Here is an 18,985-nt window from a genome sequence, read left to right as displayed (position 1 = left end):
CTGAGCTTGTGGGAGCTCTCAGACTCTAGACAGACAGCTAGGAAGCTGGCATGGGACTGACCTAGGCCCTCTGCATCTGGGTGACAGTTGTGTAGCTTAGTCTTTTGTGGGATCCCTAGCAGTGGGACCAGGACCTGTCTCTGATGCATGTGCTGGTTCTTTAGAACCTATTCTCTATGGTGGGATGCCTTGCCCCACCTTGATTCAACGAGGAGGAGCTTGGTCCTGCCTCAACTGGATATGCCATGCTTTGTTGACTCCAATGTGAGGCCTTATGAATTCTGAATGGAGATGAAGGAGTGATTGGGGGGGCAGGGTAGAAGGGGTGGAGGGAAGGAGTGGGAGGAAAGAAGAGAGGGGAAACTGTGGTTGGTATGTAAAATAAACAAACAAACAAACCAAAGCAGGCAGACGACACACAACTTTAATCCCAGCACTTGGGATGCAGAGGCAGGTAGATCTCTGTGACTTCCATGACAGCCTAGCCTACATAGTGAATTCCAGGACAGCCAGGGCTACTTAGAGAGACTCTGTCTCAAAATACAAAAATGAACAAACAAAAAAACCAAAGCATCAATGGTATCTGGGTAAATGTTTAAAGGTAAATCCTGAGAAACCTGCTGTTGGTATCCGAAATCCCTGAGGAACACAACAGTTTGAAACTCTCCTCTTGTTTTTGGCCCACAGGGAACATCACAAGACTGCTAACAGCACACAGTTAGCATGTGTGGCTGGCCCAAGGACGCAAGCATCTGGAGTCCCTGGAGCCGAAAAGAAAGACACTTTGGGCACTATGTTGCTGTGTGCCCATAGAAAAGCTTGGGTTGGGAGTAAATAAAGATCTTCCGAGCCAATCTCAGGTGAGTGTTCTCTTAGTGACACAGGTGACCTGCCTTAGACAGCATCACACTCTTCCTTCTGTGTGTTCCATTCTGGAACAAAGTGCTTTTAAGTCATATACTACTGTTGGAAGCCCTCCTGCGAACACCCAGCTGTTTGTGCAGAGTCAGGCTTTCTGGGGATTGTGGTTCTGCCCCCGTGGGAAGGACCCTGAGTGCTGCTGGAACTGCTTTTACTCTCTCCAGAAGACCCAGACATTCAGCCAAGAACCAAAGGGCCAGAAGGTCACTGGGTTGGGGGTGGAAGGAGGAGTCTTCCAGAATAGGGCCAGAAGAATGGCATTATTAAGAAATGATTGAAGACTTTCTTCAAAACTGGCCCAGAGAGCCAGAACTCTGGGGTTTCAAGAATGCTAAGCACCCAGTTTGCAGATTCTTTTATTGACCTGCTATGGTCAAGCCATGAGAGAAGAACAGAAAGATTTTCTTTTTTTCCTTTTTTTTCTTTCTTTTTTACAAATTCAGTAGCTTGACTTTGTCAGCAAGTGCAAAGAATTGAATCAAAGGTTTGTTGATGTGGCTTTTCCTAAAAGCTTCATCTTCCTGTTTATTCAGTACTTATTAGCCAACATTCTTGGACCATGCATCCATCCACAGGCCAACAAACTGAACTGACCCCACTCTGGGCTAGACAGGAGGTGAGGGGTTCAAGAGCTGCAAAGACAACCAAGATCGAGGCTTTAGCACGGGGGAATGTGGGTATGACTGTGGTATAGAAAAAAATGGTGAGAAGTACCCCAGTAAAAGATCAAGCAAGGCATTTGGGAGCTCGAAGGAGGAAGTACTTATGGGCTCAGAACAGGCATAGTAAAGACCCAAGAAGGCCTCCCAGAAGGAATCACATAGGGAGTTATGAAAGACAAGAAGAAGAAAAAATAGCTTCCTGATGCTCCCTGCTAGAGGACAGGGCCATGTTCCGTGTTTTCCTCCTCCTCAAATTCATATGTGGAAGTGCTGACCTCCAATGCCTCAGAAAGTGCCTGCATTTGGAGATGGGATCTTTGAAGACACAACTGAAAGAAAACAAAGCCCCAATTCACCACGACTGGTTCTCTTCCAAGAAGAGAAAACTGGACAGGCGTGCACAGAAGGAGGAGGAAGAGAAGAGAGGACGTGGGGAAGAGAGCCGACTGCAAGTCAGGAAGAGAGGCACACAGCAGACCCACACCCTGTGGTCCTCAGGAGTCCAGCCTACAGCCACCATGCTCTCGCCCTCCAGAGTCGTGTGGCACACCTGGCTCACCAAGACACCAAGTCTGTGGCACTCTGTTGTGGACACACTTGCAAACAAATGTTCTGCAAGCTACACACACACACACACACACACACACACACACACACACACACACCACACGAGGCTGCTCCCAGGCTTCAGGGAGGGCAGATTATCTCACCCTCCCCTCTTCATCTGCTCTCAACAACCTTGGTGATAAGACACTATTAGTTTGCGTGTGGCTCTGCAGTTTGGTTTGGAATCCCCTAGCCTCTGCTTCACGGTCAGAAAGCTGCCCTGGAATGTGACCCTGGCAAGCCTTCCCTGCTCAAGAGAGCCAAGGCCAAGTCCACACTGTCTCCTGTGGTCTTGATGACTTTGTTTCCTATTAACTCATTGGTGACTTATCCATCTGCAGAGGTACCATGGTTTCCTACACCATGTTTTTGCTTATTTTTTGTTGTTGTTGTTTTTGTATCGTTGGAGGGGTAGAATGCTAATAGTCAAATTTACTCAATTTACAACTATTTGCTGAGCTTATATGGGGGTATAAAATGGAGCTGTATGGTTTGCAGAGAGGGTCATGCTTGGCATGTCCATGTTTGGAAAGGATTTTGTGAATCTAGACTCTGGAAAGGAACTGGTGTTAAGAGCCTACCTTAGAGAGATGGCTGTTTTATGCCTTGGCTTACTGCATCCTGATCAGAATATGAAAGTTAACATGGGACAATATCAGACCTCCCAGTACCATCAACCAGTAAATAAGATTCGACACTCACCTCAGAGCATCCTCAGCCCGTAGCCAAGCAATGACATGGCCACAGTCACAGTTTCTGGATCCCCATCTCTTTCCACAACACTAAAGAACCCACAGGTTTTTAAGCGAATTTGGGACACATAACATCACATAGCAATGCTATTCCCAGACTTCTCTGCAAAGGCTGCCTACAACAGGATTGGCTCTCCCAGGATTTTGTGCAGCCACACTGTGGTCTCTACAAGAGTTGGACTCCCTCCACTCATTACCTCCCATTTCCCGTGGTCCCTTAAAGGGACTCAAGAGGAGGAGGAAGGAGGACTTGATTGGCCAAGCCTGTGCTTGACAATTTCCCTGGCCACTGCCTCTGCTTTCAACTCCCTTTTGTCAGTGAAGGTGAAATTTTTATTATTAAAACCTAAACTTTTTCTGTTCTGGAATAAGATACTTGTTTAACTGAGTAAAAATGTGTTACATTTGATTGTGTTGCAGAATAATTGTTTAACTATGTAAAGATGTGTTACATTGTTTATGCTGCATTTGTTTAACTAGGCAAAGATATGTTGCATTTGTTTTACCTTGCCTGCTTAAGGCACCTGATTGGTCTAATAAAAAGCTGACCGGCCAATAGCTTGGTAGCAGAGGGATAGAGGGTGCTGGCAGGAAGAGAGTAAGTAGTAGGAAGAACCTAGAGAGAGAAAGAGAAGGACATGCCTGGGGCCAGCGAGGCAGCCACCAGCCTGACAGACGCAGAGAAAGCAGGAAAAGTAGGACATACTATGGAATGAAAAAAAGATGAAAAGCTCCGAGGCAAAATGCAGATGAAGAGAAGCAGGTCAATATGCTGTAAGAGCTAGCTAGAAACGAGCCTAAACTAAGGCCCAGCATTCAAATTAATAGTCATGATTTGGGGACTGGCAGTCCGAGAAAGCCTGCTACATTTGTCCTTCAGAAATCAAAGACTAAAGGGCCTCACCACTTTCAAGGTGCCACTTCAGGAAGTATGAGAAGTGTTCTCTGCAAGCAAGTCATGAAATGCTAACTCACTTACTGAGAAAGTTCCCAGGAGGCTGGCTGTGGTGACATCTGGACTGACACACCCCAAATCAAGACTTCTCTTGCTGCTACTCTGCTTGACTCAAAGGCAAGCCCTCACCCACTGTCAAGCTTCCAGTCCCCACACAGCTCTTCGGGAAATGCCTGCCCTTTGTCCAGAAGGGTGACAAGGCACTTGTTCCCCCACCCCTGCTGGAGAGGAAAGTAGGACATCAAGGTTTAAGCACAGCACTGCACAAGAGTGTGGCAGATGTTCTGAGGGACTGGGTGGGGACTCTGCCTTAAGGATCTGAGTAAGATTGAGATATCCTTGGCTGGGATGTGGCTGAGATGATAACAATGTTTGCCTACCATGCATAAGCACCCAGCACACATAACTGCTTGTGGTATTACTCACAATGTAATTTCGCTTTTCAGAGGTACAGGCAGGAGAAGCACACATTGAAGGTCATCCTTCAATACATAGTCAATTCAAAGCCAGCCTAGATAATCAAGCCCCCATCTTAAAACAAACAAACAAAAAGAGTAAGCTGTCCAGATAAAGGAAAGGTATTCAGGAAGTCTGAGATGGGGCGTTTCCTAGAAACCTTTGCCATGGTGTACTCTTAGATACTGATCAATCTCAGAGGTCCTGACTTTCCAAGGGGCCATCTATGTTCTACCTTGATACAGCAGACCCTCCCCACACTCCACAGACAGTGCCAGAGTTCATGCAGAACCAGATATGTAGGGCTAGGTGTATGGCCACCTCCAGACACCCCTTCCTGGAGGAGCTTGAAAAGGGCACAGTCCTGCTTCAGTTTAAGAGAGTTCTGATAAGGGGCCTGAGAACATAGAGGCAATGGGGTTATGAAGTGGCCTGCCACTAGTCACTAAGACTAAGACTCAGACACTGTTCACCTGCCATCACAGCACACAGCACGTAGCACGTGAATTTGTCAGGTACTGGGGAAGGCTCGAGAAAGCCAGCCTTGGTTTTGAGGGGGCTGGGGGATCCTCTGCAACTATCCAGGTCCTCTCACACGCATAAAAGAGTAGAGTACCAAGAAGAGAGGGGACTAGAGCATGCCATCTTGCAAGCTTGCGGCCGCATTATAACTAGAACCAGACCCCTACTGGCTGGGCCTCCAAACCAGAAATCAGAAACCAATGTAAAAGTAACTCTTAATTCTCTGTGTATAAAGCCCAAGTCAGCTGCATGGCTCTCAACACCAGACAGTCCCAGTCAAAGCCTTGTCTGTCATTCTAAGTGTACTTAATCTCAGCCTGTGTCCAGGTGGCATGCTGAGCAGTGAGCCCACAGCCAAGGCTGGCCACCGCTAGTGGTCCTGAATATAGCATGAACTTCCTCTGCTCCCCACCTTTGCCAGTGCCCTTCCCAGCTTATTACCTTTCCCGACCCTTCTCCAACATGAAAATCCTCCAATCCTCCACTGATCAGGGTGAAGACCAGCAGATCCCTTCCCAGTGTGGTATTCACACGAAACACTCCATTAGCACCTGGATGATTTAGCATCTGACACTGAGAGGGATCTGTGGGTATCTGTCTGATTAAGTGGACGTAGATGTGTGACACCGAACCTGAAAACCTGTGACTACCCTAGCCCGGGCTACCCCGGTGTCTCGTACCTCTGTCGCAGGCCCATTGCATTGAGCTGTGATTACCACGGCTGATTTCACAGTTCCCACCAACTTGCCTGACTCCTCCCAAGAACTCAAGGAATGAATGAACTCATCAGTAACAACAAGTTGGGCCTATGCATCACTCTACCTGTGATGCTATCAGCCTCTCTTCCTCATTTCACTCCTACTCACTCTGCTCGTTGTGTGTGGCTCTCCCACTCATTCAGCAAATCCTCACCAGACACTGAAAATACAATGGTGAGCAAGACAGACAGTTCCTGCTGGGCCTGGAGACGTTAAAGAACCAGGAATGTCTATTTATCACTGTATGGGGTGTGTGCCAGAGGACAAGTACAGGATGCTATGGTCACTCCTGAGTTCCCATTGAGTTCATCAGTCACCCCAGAAGTCCTGTCCCATCATGCTTCATCCTGGTAAAGATGGCCCCGGAGGACATGGCTACTCCTCACTAGGCTCAGATATGGAAAACATATATCTGCTCTTTGTCCCCAACAGGAATGAAGCAGAGTCTGGAATTGTGTGTGTATGTGCACGCACGTGTGCATGTGCATGTGTGTGTGTGTGTGTGTGTGTGTGTGTGTGTGTGTCTTTGTATTGTTTCATATAACCTCCCTCAAATTAGTATTGTCCCCTCCCACGGGAACCACGGAAGATGCCAATTTCATTCTGATTCCGGATGTGAAGTCTGTTCTGTCTGACCTCAGTGATTCCTGGGGGATGTGTAAAGACCTGTGAAATATGCAGAGCTCATAAATCAAGTCTGGCTGCATTTCTGCAAATGTCCTAATTTGAAGGAGAGCCAGACAGCACTGAAAATCCCCCAGGCATCGCTGCCTCCCCAGCACCGCAGCGTCGGACGTCTCCAGAGCCCGCCCCAGATGCTGGCTGCCTAGGGCAGGACCAGCTCAGGCTGTCCCCATCTCCCCTCTGGCCCCACTCCAGCAGGCTGGAGGGAAATGGAAGGTCCGCCCTTGACTTCTTGTCTGCTATCTGGAGTGCCCCAGAGGGAAGGAATCCTGCAAATGTCCTTCCCTAGACAGACCCTGAGGAGACGGCCGAGATCCTTCCCCAGACACACTCTCTGTGTCCAAGACAAGCAGATGCCTCAGAGTGGCTGCAGCTTCACAGGGCACGTTGGCGTGAGATACAACTGAAGGACACTCTCTGGGATTGTATGAGGAGGGGACTAGGTATTGGTGGATGTGTGGGGGCCAATCCCTTCCATTAGAACACCCCAAGAACGTCCTTAAGAAAAGGCAGTGGAGGTAGACCTGCACAAGTCCATCTAACCACGGGTCTTCACTGACACCTACTCCCATCAGCCTCTCCGCTTTTGTAGATCCAACTCTATTCGCTGCTCCCACTGCAGCCCCTGCCAACACCATGCTGCATGTGGGGTATACACAGCGGCCATCATGGTTATCATGGTCTCTCTTGGCACTCAGTACAGTGTGAGAAATCATAGAGGATGGGATTTATGTGAGGATTGAGAGACCAAGTGAGAGAAGGAGGGAAGCCTCACTTCCCTGAATTGCCAGCACCAATACTGTCCATTCATTCATTCATTCATTCATTCATCCATTCATCCCAGTAATTATAACTTTTTGAGAGCTCACTCTGCCACAGGCTGTGGACACATATCAGGTGCTAGTGTAGTGCCTGCATGCCAGCAATGCCCCCACCAGGAACCCAACCCACTTCCTGAGCCCTACATCTTGCCTTCGATCTGGAAGATGTAAGCAAGGCACATACCTATGTTATAGGGAGCCCTTTCCTTTCTACTTCCAGCTTGAGGCTCAAGGAAGCTGCCGTAGAAAGGGTATCAGCCCACAATCATCACAAATACCCTGCCATGCCGATCACTGTGGAACCCATGAATCCAAATAGACTGGAAGTCCAAGAGAGAAGAGAACAAGGGTATCCAAGTTGCTCTGGCACCAGAGGCTTGGCCACAAAGGTCCCAGAGAAGGTGCAAGCGTCACTTCAGGGGGCACTGAGGGGACAGATGGAAGAGAAGCATCAGCCCGCTTGCTTAGTGCGTGCATATGAAGTCCAATGTGATCGTGTCACCTGCTGATGCTGGAGTGAGTGGATGCTATGACAGTCACACGATGGCAAAAGCACTAATAGCGTACTTCTCAGAACACACCCCCACGTTGAGCAATACACAACGGTGTATGTATGTAATCATGAGCTGAAGGGAGGCCCACCTCCCTTTCCCTTCCCTTTGCTACTCTCTCCCGAGCCTCTCAGCCTGTGCTAAGAAGCGACCAAGCATGTGTGACTGGCCATCCATTGCTAAGCCACAAAGCAGGTGTTGTTCCTGCAGTGTGCAGAACCACGGGTTCTGAAGCAGGTAACAGAGGCGGCACATCATTTGGGGGTGCAGACCAGACCGTTGGACACACGGCATCTTCTCTGCTAAACTTCCAAGCAGCTCACAGATAAGCAATGGTATCCCATCTTGCATGCAAGATCCTATCCGCAAGTGTTTAAATCAGGAGCTAGGCCACTGGGCGGTAGTGAGGTATAAAACCAAGGTTGGGTGAATCTAGAGTCCAGGCTCACTCTGTGGCATCACACAGTCTCTCATTGTTTACTGGCATAACAAGCAACTCAATCCAGGCCCTTCAAGAAATTAAGAACCTCTTTTCTTTTTCTAGAAGCAGGAATTACAACGTGGGGCTCTCTGCAGACACCTTCATGAAGCTGTTGTTGGCAATACAGACATGATTCTAATTTTTCTGGCCTTGCACATGAAACAAATGACCTGCATTCCTATGGTGTTTTCACTTCTTACTTCATTTGTTCCATTGCACAAACAGCTCCCAGGTCGCAGTTTCTTGCATCACAGCAAGTGCAAACAAGAGTCGGAGATGCCCTGAAGATGCTGCCCATGGTATGGGAGAGCCGCACAGAAACTATTGCTCCATGCCAAACCTCCCCAAGCAACATGGTTTCTATGGTTCACCAATGATATAACCAATCTACTCTCAGGGAGAGAATGTTTGAAAAGACATCTATCTGGCCTTGACAATGAATAGGAAGGTGTAATCACCATCTCCCACTTTCGAATGTTGGAAGGCCCAGTAGGCCCTGGCCACCTCTGAGACTGAGCTAGAAAAACTACTTGAACCCTGAGGCTTGAGACTAGTCAAGACCACATGGTGTCATCTCTACCGTGCCCCTCCCACTAATCTCAAAACTATATACTTAGTGCTTCCTCTGGCCCTGGCAGGTGATTTTGTCCGATGGGCACCCAGCCAGTACTCTCTTGAGACCCGGTAGCATAGCACTTTGGTCAGAACCATTATAGCAGAGTCAAGATGGGTCTGTTCAACTGTAGTGCCCATACTTCATCCCTCCTCTTGCAAAATCACTTTCTTTTCACACACACAGAGAGAGAGAGAGAGAGAGAGAGAGAGAGAGAGAGAGAGAGAGAGAGAGAGGAGGGAGAGAGAGATGGCTAATTTGAGAATGAAACACAATTAAAAGAAACATGACCAAACCAAAGAACCTACGATGAGAGCCAAGGAAAGCATGTAGGTCATTAAGAAAACTGCCATGCTGAGCACTAAGGAAGTGACCTACTGCACAAAGACACCAGAGGCTAGTCACGTCCCAAAAGCGGAGTTTACCCAGCTCACAGAGGCCAGTCAGTGCACCGTGCCTCCACCAAGTGATCAGTGGTGACTACCAGAGCTATGGCTACAGAGGGAAGGGACACATCTCTGATGACTTCAGAGTTAGTATCACCCAGCAGAAGGTGTCACTGTTTGAAACACATAAGTAGACCAGAGTTGCATCATCCGAACAACCCAGGTGAGAAAATCCAGAGTACAAGTATATGTGTGCAAGTGTGTGCACACACACACCCTTGCGCAGATTTGGAATGGTAGGACATTCCAAATGGTAGGAGCTCGAGGGGACCTGACAAACCACACAGCTCAGAGAGCTGTGCACGTGTGTACCACAAACCTGTCTTACATGGATGGCCTCCCCTTCTCAAAACAACGCTTTTAAACCACATAAAACAAGATCGAAAGGATTACAAAGGAAGCCTCTATACTGAACGACAGTGATCAGAGCATTTTAAAAGACAAATGTGTGATAGAGCTCTACATACACTTTTTAATATTGATTTAGTTAGTGTGTGCTTGCATATGTATCTGCATGTGTGTATATATGTGATCAGGCCTCTGGAAGCCAGAGGCCAATGTCTGATGGCTTTCTCAGTCATCTCCCTTTTGAGATGCTGAGCCTGGAACCCGCCAATTCAGCTAGACCGGCTTCTCAGTAAGTTACAGAGACCCTTCTGTCTCTCCTGTGCCGGGGATAGGAGCAAAGTCTACCACGTGCCATCCCTTGGGTGCTGGGATCAAACTGGAATTCTCACGCACAGCTGACCAAGCTGTCTCCCCAGCCATGTATATAATCCGTCCTTATTCATGCACTAAACAGCAAAGGTGGGCAGCAGATGTAATGTCTTTCACTAGGTTCTGGAGTAGTGACAAGCATGAATTAGATTTCAAAGGCAGTTCAAACCAACTGCCCCAGCTGTGCTGTGATCTGTGAACACCTACCTTGATACAGTCAGGGGTCCAACGAAAAGTCCCATGGCAAATTACCAACATACTAGATGGCAATGCTAGCTTTCAATTATACATTAGCCAGGGGCTATAAAACTAGAGGCCTTAATATAAGTGTACTAACCCCAGATTAAGAGACCTAATATAATACTAGCCCTTTTTATGGCTAACAGCACTTAAAGAGGCCAACTGACTTTCCTAATGCCCTCAGCCAGTAAGTAGTAAATCTACAGCTGAAACCCAGCTCTTACACATCTATCTTTGCTGTTCCTTTATCGGTGTAGCATGCTGCCTCAGTGTAGGTTTTAATATAATCTGGGTTTTTAATAAAGTAATACGTTTTAATACAGTTGGGAAAGTTGGTGTTTGCAATTTTATTATTTATTTATTTGAGACAGGGTTTCTCTGTAGCTTTGCAGCCTGTCCTGAAACTAGCTCTGTAGACCAGGCTGGCCTGGAACTCACAGAGATCCACCTGCCTCTGCCTCCCGCGTGCTGGGATTAAAGACATGTACCACCACCCAGCTGGTGATTGCAATTTCAAACATATTTCTGTCTTTCCTGAACAGGTGGGTGAACAAGAACTTCAGGTGTGGTCCTAGATTAACAACATTGCTCCTCTTGGTGGAAGGCCAAGCTAACTCCAACCGCTGCAGATGAAACAGTAACTCAACCCTCAGCCTCCGAAAGCATGCAGTATTCAAGCCACTTTCCAGGGAAAAGAATGCACAATAGCAGAAACAACTAGGGATTGTGAGGCAGAGGAGACACAATAGCCAGAGTAGGAGATATCTACGGAAATGGTGAGGTTTGAAATCATGATAGCTTGTGAAGCCCCTGCCCAAGCCAGCCTCCAGATCAGATCATCCTCATGCATTATCCAATATAATTCTCAAAATAATCCTAGGACGCTGGTAGTGTTGTGCCCATTTACAGCTAGGAAAAAATGGAGGTTTTGAGAAGGTGGGTGAGTTACCCAGCCCCCCAGCCTATGCTAGGAAAAGACTGAAGCAGATGCAGAACCCTGGGTGAGGGCCGTCACTATATAAGCTTGCTGGGGCAGTTCAAGGGCTTATGACCAAAGCAACTGCAGAGCCCCTGCTTCTGTGGGGATACCATTTCCTCCCCCAAGCCTCGTTGGTCCTAAGTCCCTCAGAGCTAAAGAATTCTCCAGTCTTCATACTTTCTGAGCCTGAGGCTTGGGTTTCAAGCCCAAGCAGCGCGTCTGGCGAGAAAACACAGAAAGAAGAAAAGCAGCGAAGGAAGGCCTCCGGGCCCTCCCTCATTTGTGCTAACCACAGACCTTCCACACTGTGACTGAGGTTTCTACGTGCTCTTGGCCTTGTCTTGGGGCTGGGAACAAATGCCACATTGGGCTGACTTCCCATGGCTTTGTACCATAACTTAAACAATCAAGCTTTTCTGGCACCCTGAAGAGGATTCTGAGTAAAGTCTCCTTGAAGCTTGAAGGCCTGCAAAGTGGGTGTGGTCAAGCTCAGCTTTGGGTCATTTTTTAAAGGTTTCTAGGAATTAGGCCTTCAGTACATTTCGGGCTCTGACTCTTTGCCCAAGTTGTCACTTTAAGACCCTAGAAGCCTCCTCCATGAATCATTCCCAGTTAATATTTAGTGTGTGACACTCTGTGCAGACACTAGGCAAGACGTTTTCATGCAAGCAGCCGTGGCCATAACCATTTTACAGATTATAGACAAAGACAGAGAACTCCAGGCCTCAACAGTAGGAAACAGCCAACCAAAAAGAAACTCAGGGCCTGGCTGACTTCAGCCCTTCAGCCCCTCCATTCCCAGAGACTTCCTGGCCCTGCTTTTTTGTGCTGCATTTGCAACTCGCAGGCCCCTTGTCTTTCAGCTGCTTGTATGGTATCTGATCTCCCTCCTTTGACCACAGACCCCTGACTGTTCCCCTTTGTGCCTCAACCAGAGAGCCTGGCATGAATGAGACCCTCTGGGAACTAAACTAGTTGACTAAATACTGGCTAACTGTCAGGAAAAATAACTCAAGTGTCTTAGTCCAATTCCACTCATCTTCCAGAAGTATCCATTATTTGCTGCCCTCTGCCTGCTTGGGTGCCCTGATCACTAACAACAATGAAATGCCAGACCAACTAGGGAAAAAAACACTGCTTGCAGCCTTAGGAATGGCCAGAGGATCCCTGGAGTCCCTGGAGTAGCACAGCTCCGGAGAAACAGGTTTCTGGGCTCAGAACACATCATGAATCTCTGTTATTGATGGAGTCCCCAACTTGCTACTGAGCCAAGTTGGTTAGCAAAGCTGGGCTCATGTAGAATGTCACCCAGGGAGATGACATGTTGAAGGCCATAAGGAATAAACATTCAGACAGAGACCGGTGGCAGCCACATTCTGGGATTGGTTCTCAGAAGTAATATGTTATGAGGAGAAGGCTCCAGAATGACAGTCTGAATCTAGGAATCCCATCATTGAACCCACACACACACACTCCTTGCTGTTAGTTAAACACACCCAGCCCCTGCTTTTCCCAGATGGCTCCTAGCTGGCTCAGAATTCTTTGTATATTGTTTGATCCACACTATGCCTGGGTCCAGGTCAGTGACCTCCGCTCCAACAGCCTTTCTTCCTTGCCAGTTAGCTATGTCTGACTGCCCTCAGCCCCCATCTAGAGAATCTGGCTACTATATCTTCCAAGGGTGGAAGATCTGGGTGATGCATTGCAACCAGCCGTGAGTTCCAGCAGCCTTGTGGAGCTAGTCACCCTCAAGCCAAGCTGTCATTTTTCTCAAGGCAAAGCATTCTTGGCTTGGGGACTGTAATTCTTGGGTCACTATGTCCCTGTCTACAAAAATGGCCCAAGTGACCTAGACTTCTAGTCAGTGACACAGACACTCAAACCTGAGGCCACATTGTTCCAGGACAAACAGAGTTTAGTCACCACTGAAGTGGGACCCAAAACAGAGAGCTCAAGAAGGAAGCTCAGAGGCGCTGGGGGCCCAGGGCTCTGTCAGCCTGCAGAAAGAGGACACGGACTAACAGGGGTATGACGATGACGGCTTCTTTGAAAGTAAGTCAGAAATGCTGCAAAGCGGGGTTCCAGGGGACAGAGACAGTCATTAGCTCGCTCAAGGTGACTCTCAGACTTCATGAAAGGAAACCAGGAAATGAATGGAAGGGGCCAAAGACCAAAGGCATCACTGATGAAGAGGTTTATCCCAAACACTACTAGAATTGGGCCAAGTCTCTGGACCTATTTCCTGCTTCCAGAAAACCAATGGGGAAGAAGGAATGGCTATGTGCAGCCTCTCCAGGTAAACACCTTTGTATCCACAAGGAAGTGGCAAGGAAAAGAGACGGAGCTAGCAACTGAGGCAATTAGGGAGGCTGTCCAAATCAGACTCCATGAAAGCAACAGGGTTCAGAGGCTGGGAAGATGCACGTGTGTGGGTGCATGCGTGTGTGTGTGTGTGTGTGTGTGTGTGTGTGTGTGTGTGCAGGTACATGTGTGGGGGTATTCATGTAAAGTTAAACATAAAGTCTTCCTGTTTTATTATGTTTTATTTCATGTTCATGTACACACACATGCTTGTGCCGCAATGCCTGGTGGAGGTCAGAAGACAATTTGATGGCATCTGTTCTCTCCTTACCAGGCATGTAGATGGAGTATTATGGATCCCAGGAGTCAATTTGAGTAGCAATTGCCCTTACCTGCTCGTCAATCTTTCTGATCCTCATATTTTTTTTTGAGACATGGTCTCTCACTGAACTTGAAACTTGCTGATTAGGCTGGACTGGCTGGCCCCAAAGCCCCAGGGGTCTGCCCAACTCCACTTCCCTGTTGCCGGAGGTAGAGGCATGTGCAGTCATGCCTGCCTCTTCTATATAGGTGCTGAGGATTCAAACTCAGGTCCTCATGCCTGTAAGGCAACCATTTTGCTCACTAATATACCTCCCAGTCCTAGGAAAAGGACATTTATGACATAACCAATCTAAGCACCATCTAGATATCTCATGGTAAAAATGGATTCTTACTGACATTTAAAGGTTTGGTAATGTAAGTTTTTAAGGGGGGATTTTGGATTTGTGTTGTGGTTTTGCTTTGTTTTCTTCTTATAAAGAATCTTTACCTATTTTTTAGAGAATTTGTAATATGAAACTGACTTGGCATCTGGTATTTGCTTCAAATCACAGAACTAAGTAGAAGCTAAAGAAGAAATGGCGCCTGTGCCCATAAAACTAACCTTGGGTGACAAGTAGAAAATCATCCATTGTGTTTCCTCAACTCTTGTCCAGCTCAAACTTTCACAGGGAAGAAATTTCATTTGAAAAGGAAGTGAGCAAGGACTTTGCTGCTAACCCTGACTTCTGCACTGACTCTCTAAGATCTCCCAATAAACCTTTACAGCCCAAGCAGCAGGTTCCTCATCCAGAGCCTGAACAGTTCAAACTGGGACTCAGCCTGACACACAGTGTGGCCACAGACAAGACTTCTAACTTCTCTGTGCTTTGACTCCCTTGCAGGAACCACATAAATACCAGTTCTACCTGTAGCAAGCTGAGGACCCACGCTTCTGAGACACAAACACTGAACCAGTGCTTGGTGTCAGGACCGTGGCTGCGGCCAGTGATGCCGTTAGGTTTGTTGTGATGCGGAGAAGATGCACTCTTCTCCCCGTGAGCCACCAAAGCTTCAGGACTGTCTCCAGGTCTCTCTCATCACTTCCTTGAGAAGTCCCTGGCTCCAGGAATGCCCGTTCTCTCCTTTGAATGCCTTCTTCCCTGTACACACGACCACCTCTTCCCTGCTGCCTTGCTCCCCGCCCCTTGCTTCCTGGTCCAGTTCCCTGGAGCATCAGTTAGAGCGCTGCCATTCCCAGCCCTTCCCCTGCTCTGGCCCCCTGCCACCACCTCTCACAATGCCCATAGGGGCCCAGGCCTTGGTAAGTCAGGAAACGGTGGGGTGGAGGGAAGGGAAGTCAGAACTCAGGACTTACGAATACATAATGCTGCACACTTTGGAAATGGATGGGCCTAGTGCCAATCCTTGCTGGGCTTCCCAGATTGTACTGGGCTTACAAAGGGGCCGTTATTGAAGGCTCCACATGTCTATGTAACAGGTTCAGAACCACAAACGGTATGACGTCAGAAGAATCACAAGATGAATAGGCTTCCCAGCCATGTCCTCAGTGCCAAGAGCCTCGAGTCCCTGGAAGGAGGTATGTGATAGGAAGGGGGGCACCCAGGAAGCCCTAAAGCAGTGAGTGCCCAGCTGTTCTGCAGAAGAGGTTAGTGAGATGGCCCAAAACCTGTTCACACCAGGACCAGATACGGACCTTTTCAAAAACCTGTATTTCTCCAAACTGTTATCACACCTCCTTCCACACTACATCTCTCTCTCTCTCTCTCTCTCTCTCTCTCTCTCTCTCTCTCTCTCTCTCTCTCTCTCTCTCTCTGTGTGTGTGTGTGTGTGTGTATCTCCATATTTACACACACACACACACATACACATCTTCTTAGGGCCATTTCTTTTCTACTAGGTAGGAGCAGTCAACTGGGCTCATATCCTAACTGTGCAGTGACCTCACTTGCTGGAGTCCATATTCACCTTTCTAAAAAGTAAGAGGTTGTAGCTAAAGAACATCCAAAAAGTCCTTTCCAGTTACAACTGCCTATTGTTCTGCTATGTGTCATAAGGAAGCATGATTCTGTCTTCTCCCCCAAAGCCGTGAAACATGTGACTTGACTGGGTTCCAGGTTTTCTTCCCTAGGCATGTTCCCAGTTAAGGTAAATCTCAATCATACACATGCCCTGACATACACACCAGGTCCTTTAGAGCAGTAATAATGCAAACTGAGCTCAGAAATATCCAACTTTCCCCATAGTATTGAAGGACATGTATTTACACACTGTTAGCACATATTTAAATGTAAATGTGCACTCTTTTGCATGAACATATTTATATATTAGAATTAGCACCATCTCTCTAGCTGTTGGTTCCAGACCAATACGTCAGGGCTCTGAAACCCACAAAATCTTATTAAGTAGACGATAGTCTCCCACACTTTTAAGGCCATGGAAAGGAAATATTAGAATTTCAATTCATATTTATTTTTATTGCATTCTTTTAAATTTCCTATTTCTTATGAGTGCTTTATATTCCTCAACCCACATGAGTATAACAGGATGCATGTGTCATGTATAAATATGCCTGTAATGGAGATCCAAGCCCAAAAAGGATTTGGCAGAGGGGGTGCACAGGCAAAAAAGTTTGAGCCTTCGCCGTCAATCTCTCTTCACAGTAACTCTCCCAAAGCTGGAGACAATTACAAGGATTTAGTCCAACTACTGCCAAAGGACTGGGCAGGACCCCAGGCAATTGTCCTCCAGGGCAGCACTGGCCAATGGAACCTGAAGCTGTCTAGGTTGCTGCCAGTTCCTTTAGTGCTCAAGGCACATGGGGTCTACTTTTCCCCCAGAGTCCCCATCAGCAAGACTCCTTTAGCCATAAGAATACTGGCTCTCACCTAAGAAATCTATTTTCTTTTCCAGATCAGTTTATGTTGGCCCTCGAGGCTTCTCTGCAGCAATACATAAAAGGAAGACCTGAGTCTGCCAAGATACATTGGTTATTTAGTTGAGAAAACATGAGGTTGATCATCAAGGAGACCAAAGAAAGGGATGGATGGATGGATGGATGGATGGATGGATGGATGGATGGATGGATGGATGGATGGGTGGGTGGGTGGGTGGATGGATGGGTGGGTGGGTGGGTGGATGATGGATGGTTGGATGGATGGATGATGGATAGATGGATGGATCAATTAATAGAAAGAAAGATTAAATTGGCTTTCTAGAGAACTATTAAGTAAAGGGCAAAACTCAATTCCAGAGTTAGAAGAGGACCCAGAAATATATCTGTAAGAGAACATTATGCCATCTGTGGAGAGCAGACCATTGTCTGATGGGCACGTTTCATGGCAGCTAGCTCCATTTGGGAAGACAAATTAGATTCTGACAGTGCTCTTGAGAAATTGTACCATGTGGGAGAAGGCACTGAACTACTCACCTACACACTGGTTGCCTTCATCCATCTGGTACCCAAAACGACAGACAAGAGGCCTTGAAATGGTGGGGTAGTTGGAAGCTGGTACTGGTGGTGCAGCTGCTGGGTATGGACCTGAGTAGGGTGTAGAGTAGGGATTTGAGTAGGGCCCCCGATACACTGGGTTGGTTCGAGGGATGCACAAATACCCTCCATTCTGGTTGACACACATCATGTCCCCACGGCAAGCCTCGGGGATGGTCCGGCATTCATCAATATCTGCAAAGGCCACAGGAAGGACAAGAGTCAGTGGCCCCTCCACCATGCTGAGCATGTGCAAATTGAAGCAGAGCAGACTGAGCAGACTGACCATCTAACACTTCACCTGACTCACTGCAATCTGATGCTCTCCAGCATCAGCTAAATTGACCCAAAGTGACCGTGTTATCAAAGGTTATCTCTTTAAACTCTCCCCCCACCCATAGAAACCTAGACTGTTATTGACTTCATATTTTTCTTTAAAGAACACATTTGAAACACAGATAATGTGCTCTTTAATATACAAGAATATATGGGCTGGAGTGATGGCTCAGTGGCTAAGAGCTCTGGCTGATCTTCCGGAGGTCATGATTTCAATTCCCAGCAACCACAGAATGGCTCACAACCATCCCTAGTGGAATCTGATGCCCTCTTCTGGCATAAAGGTGTATGCAGATAGCTTTCACTCATGCTTAAAATAAATCTTTTTTTTTAAGGAAACATATAGGAATATAGTAAATAAAAACACCCCTGATTTACATAAAGAAAGCAACAGTAAAAATAAGCAGACGAGTGTTTGTGCATATAAAAGCATGCCAGGTACTCTGAAAACATGAAAGCAGGCCTAAGAATTATTCCCATTTCTATTCAAAGTAATAGCTGGGCAAGAGAGAAAGAGCCTTTTACGCCCAGAAAGACAAGGCTTGGCTCAGACCTAGTACTTGCTGAGAAAGCAGAACATTGCTTTCAAGTCGGCTCAAACAGTGCCAGCAAGCAGGACCACATCTAGCTCTGCTAGAGATCAGCTCATGCTGGAACGAGAGTGGTGGTCTGTCTAGAAAAACCAGGCTTGTTTGGGTGGAGTCAAGGGAGGCCCCAACTCTGGCTCCAGTAGGCAGCAGACCTGGCTTTGGGTGCTGGGCCCTGCTCTGGAGCCTGCTCTGTGTGGTACTGGAGACCAGGGAGATGCTTGCATCTGGGCAGCTCGCCCACCATGTCATCTGAGAAATTCATGCCAACTTCTAGCTTAGGAATGCTGTAGTTCAGAATGCAATGGTCTGTTCTCTAGTTAAAGTGATGGCCTGGAAGAGAAGGCCACTGCCCTCTTTGTCCTTCAAGCAAAGTGCCTTCTACTGTATATCCAAGGATAAGCCTGGGTCTCTCAAGGTTTAATTCATTCCTCCACGCCATCTATGTCCTCTCTTATTCTCAGTCGCTGCAACTCAGGAAAGACAAATGATTGACCTAAATCAAATCTAATGAAAGAGCTGACTATTCCCCCAGTGTTGGGAGCCCGCCTTATCCTCTCCACATGCTCTGTGATCCATCCCCAACATGTCACGCCTGAGCTTCCTTTACATGCCTGGTCTTTGCCTGTGCTGTTCATTCCACTGTGGATTGAGATCTCATGGGTCCTATTTACCCTTCAATACCCAATGGAAACTGGTCCTTGACCACAACTCGCTGAGTCCAAGCATAAGGCATCCCTCTTGTCTCTGCTTTTTCAGGGCCCATTGCTATTGCCTCCACTCAAC

General features: G+C 47.4%; 1 protein-coding gene across 4 annotated transcripts in view; it reads right to left on the bottom strand.

Annotated features, from left to right (window-relative positions):
* Positions 1-18,985, bottom strand: part of Fbln5 (fibulin 5) — a 77,270-nt gene that overhangs the window by 50,128 nt on the left and 8,157 nt on the right. For all 4 annotated transcript variants that reach the window (XM_013112073.3, XM_005068401.4, XM_021226194.2 and 1 more), the window contains exon 4: positions 17,217-17,471. In XM_013112073.3, coding sequence (XP_012967527.1) covers positions 17,217-17,471 — 255 coding nt within the window. The remainder of the gene's footprint in view (positions 1-17,216; positions 17,472-18,985) is intronic.

This window comes from Mesocricetus auratus, unplaced genomic scaffold (genome assembly GCF_017639785.1).
Source record: "Mesocricetus auratus isolate SY011 unplaced genomic scaffold, BCM_Maur_2.0 Super-Scaffold_15014, whole genome shotgun sequence".
Taxonomy (NCBI): Eukaryota; Metazoa; Chordata; class Mammalia; order Rodentia; family Cricetidae; genus Mesocricetus; species Mesocricetus auratus.
Note: the sequence above shows the minus strand (reverse complement) of the source record. Positions and strands in the feature narration are given on the sequence as shown.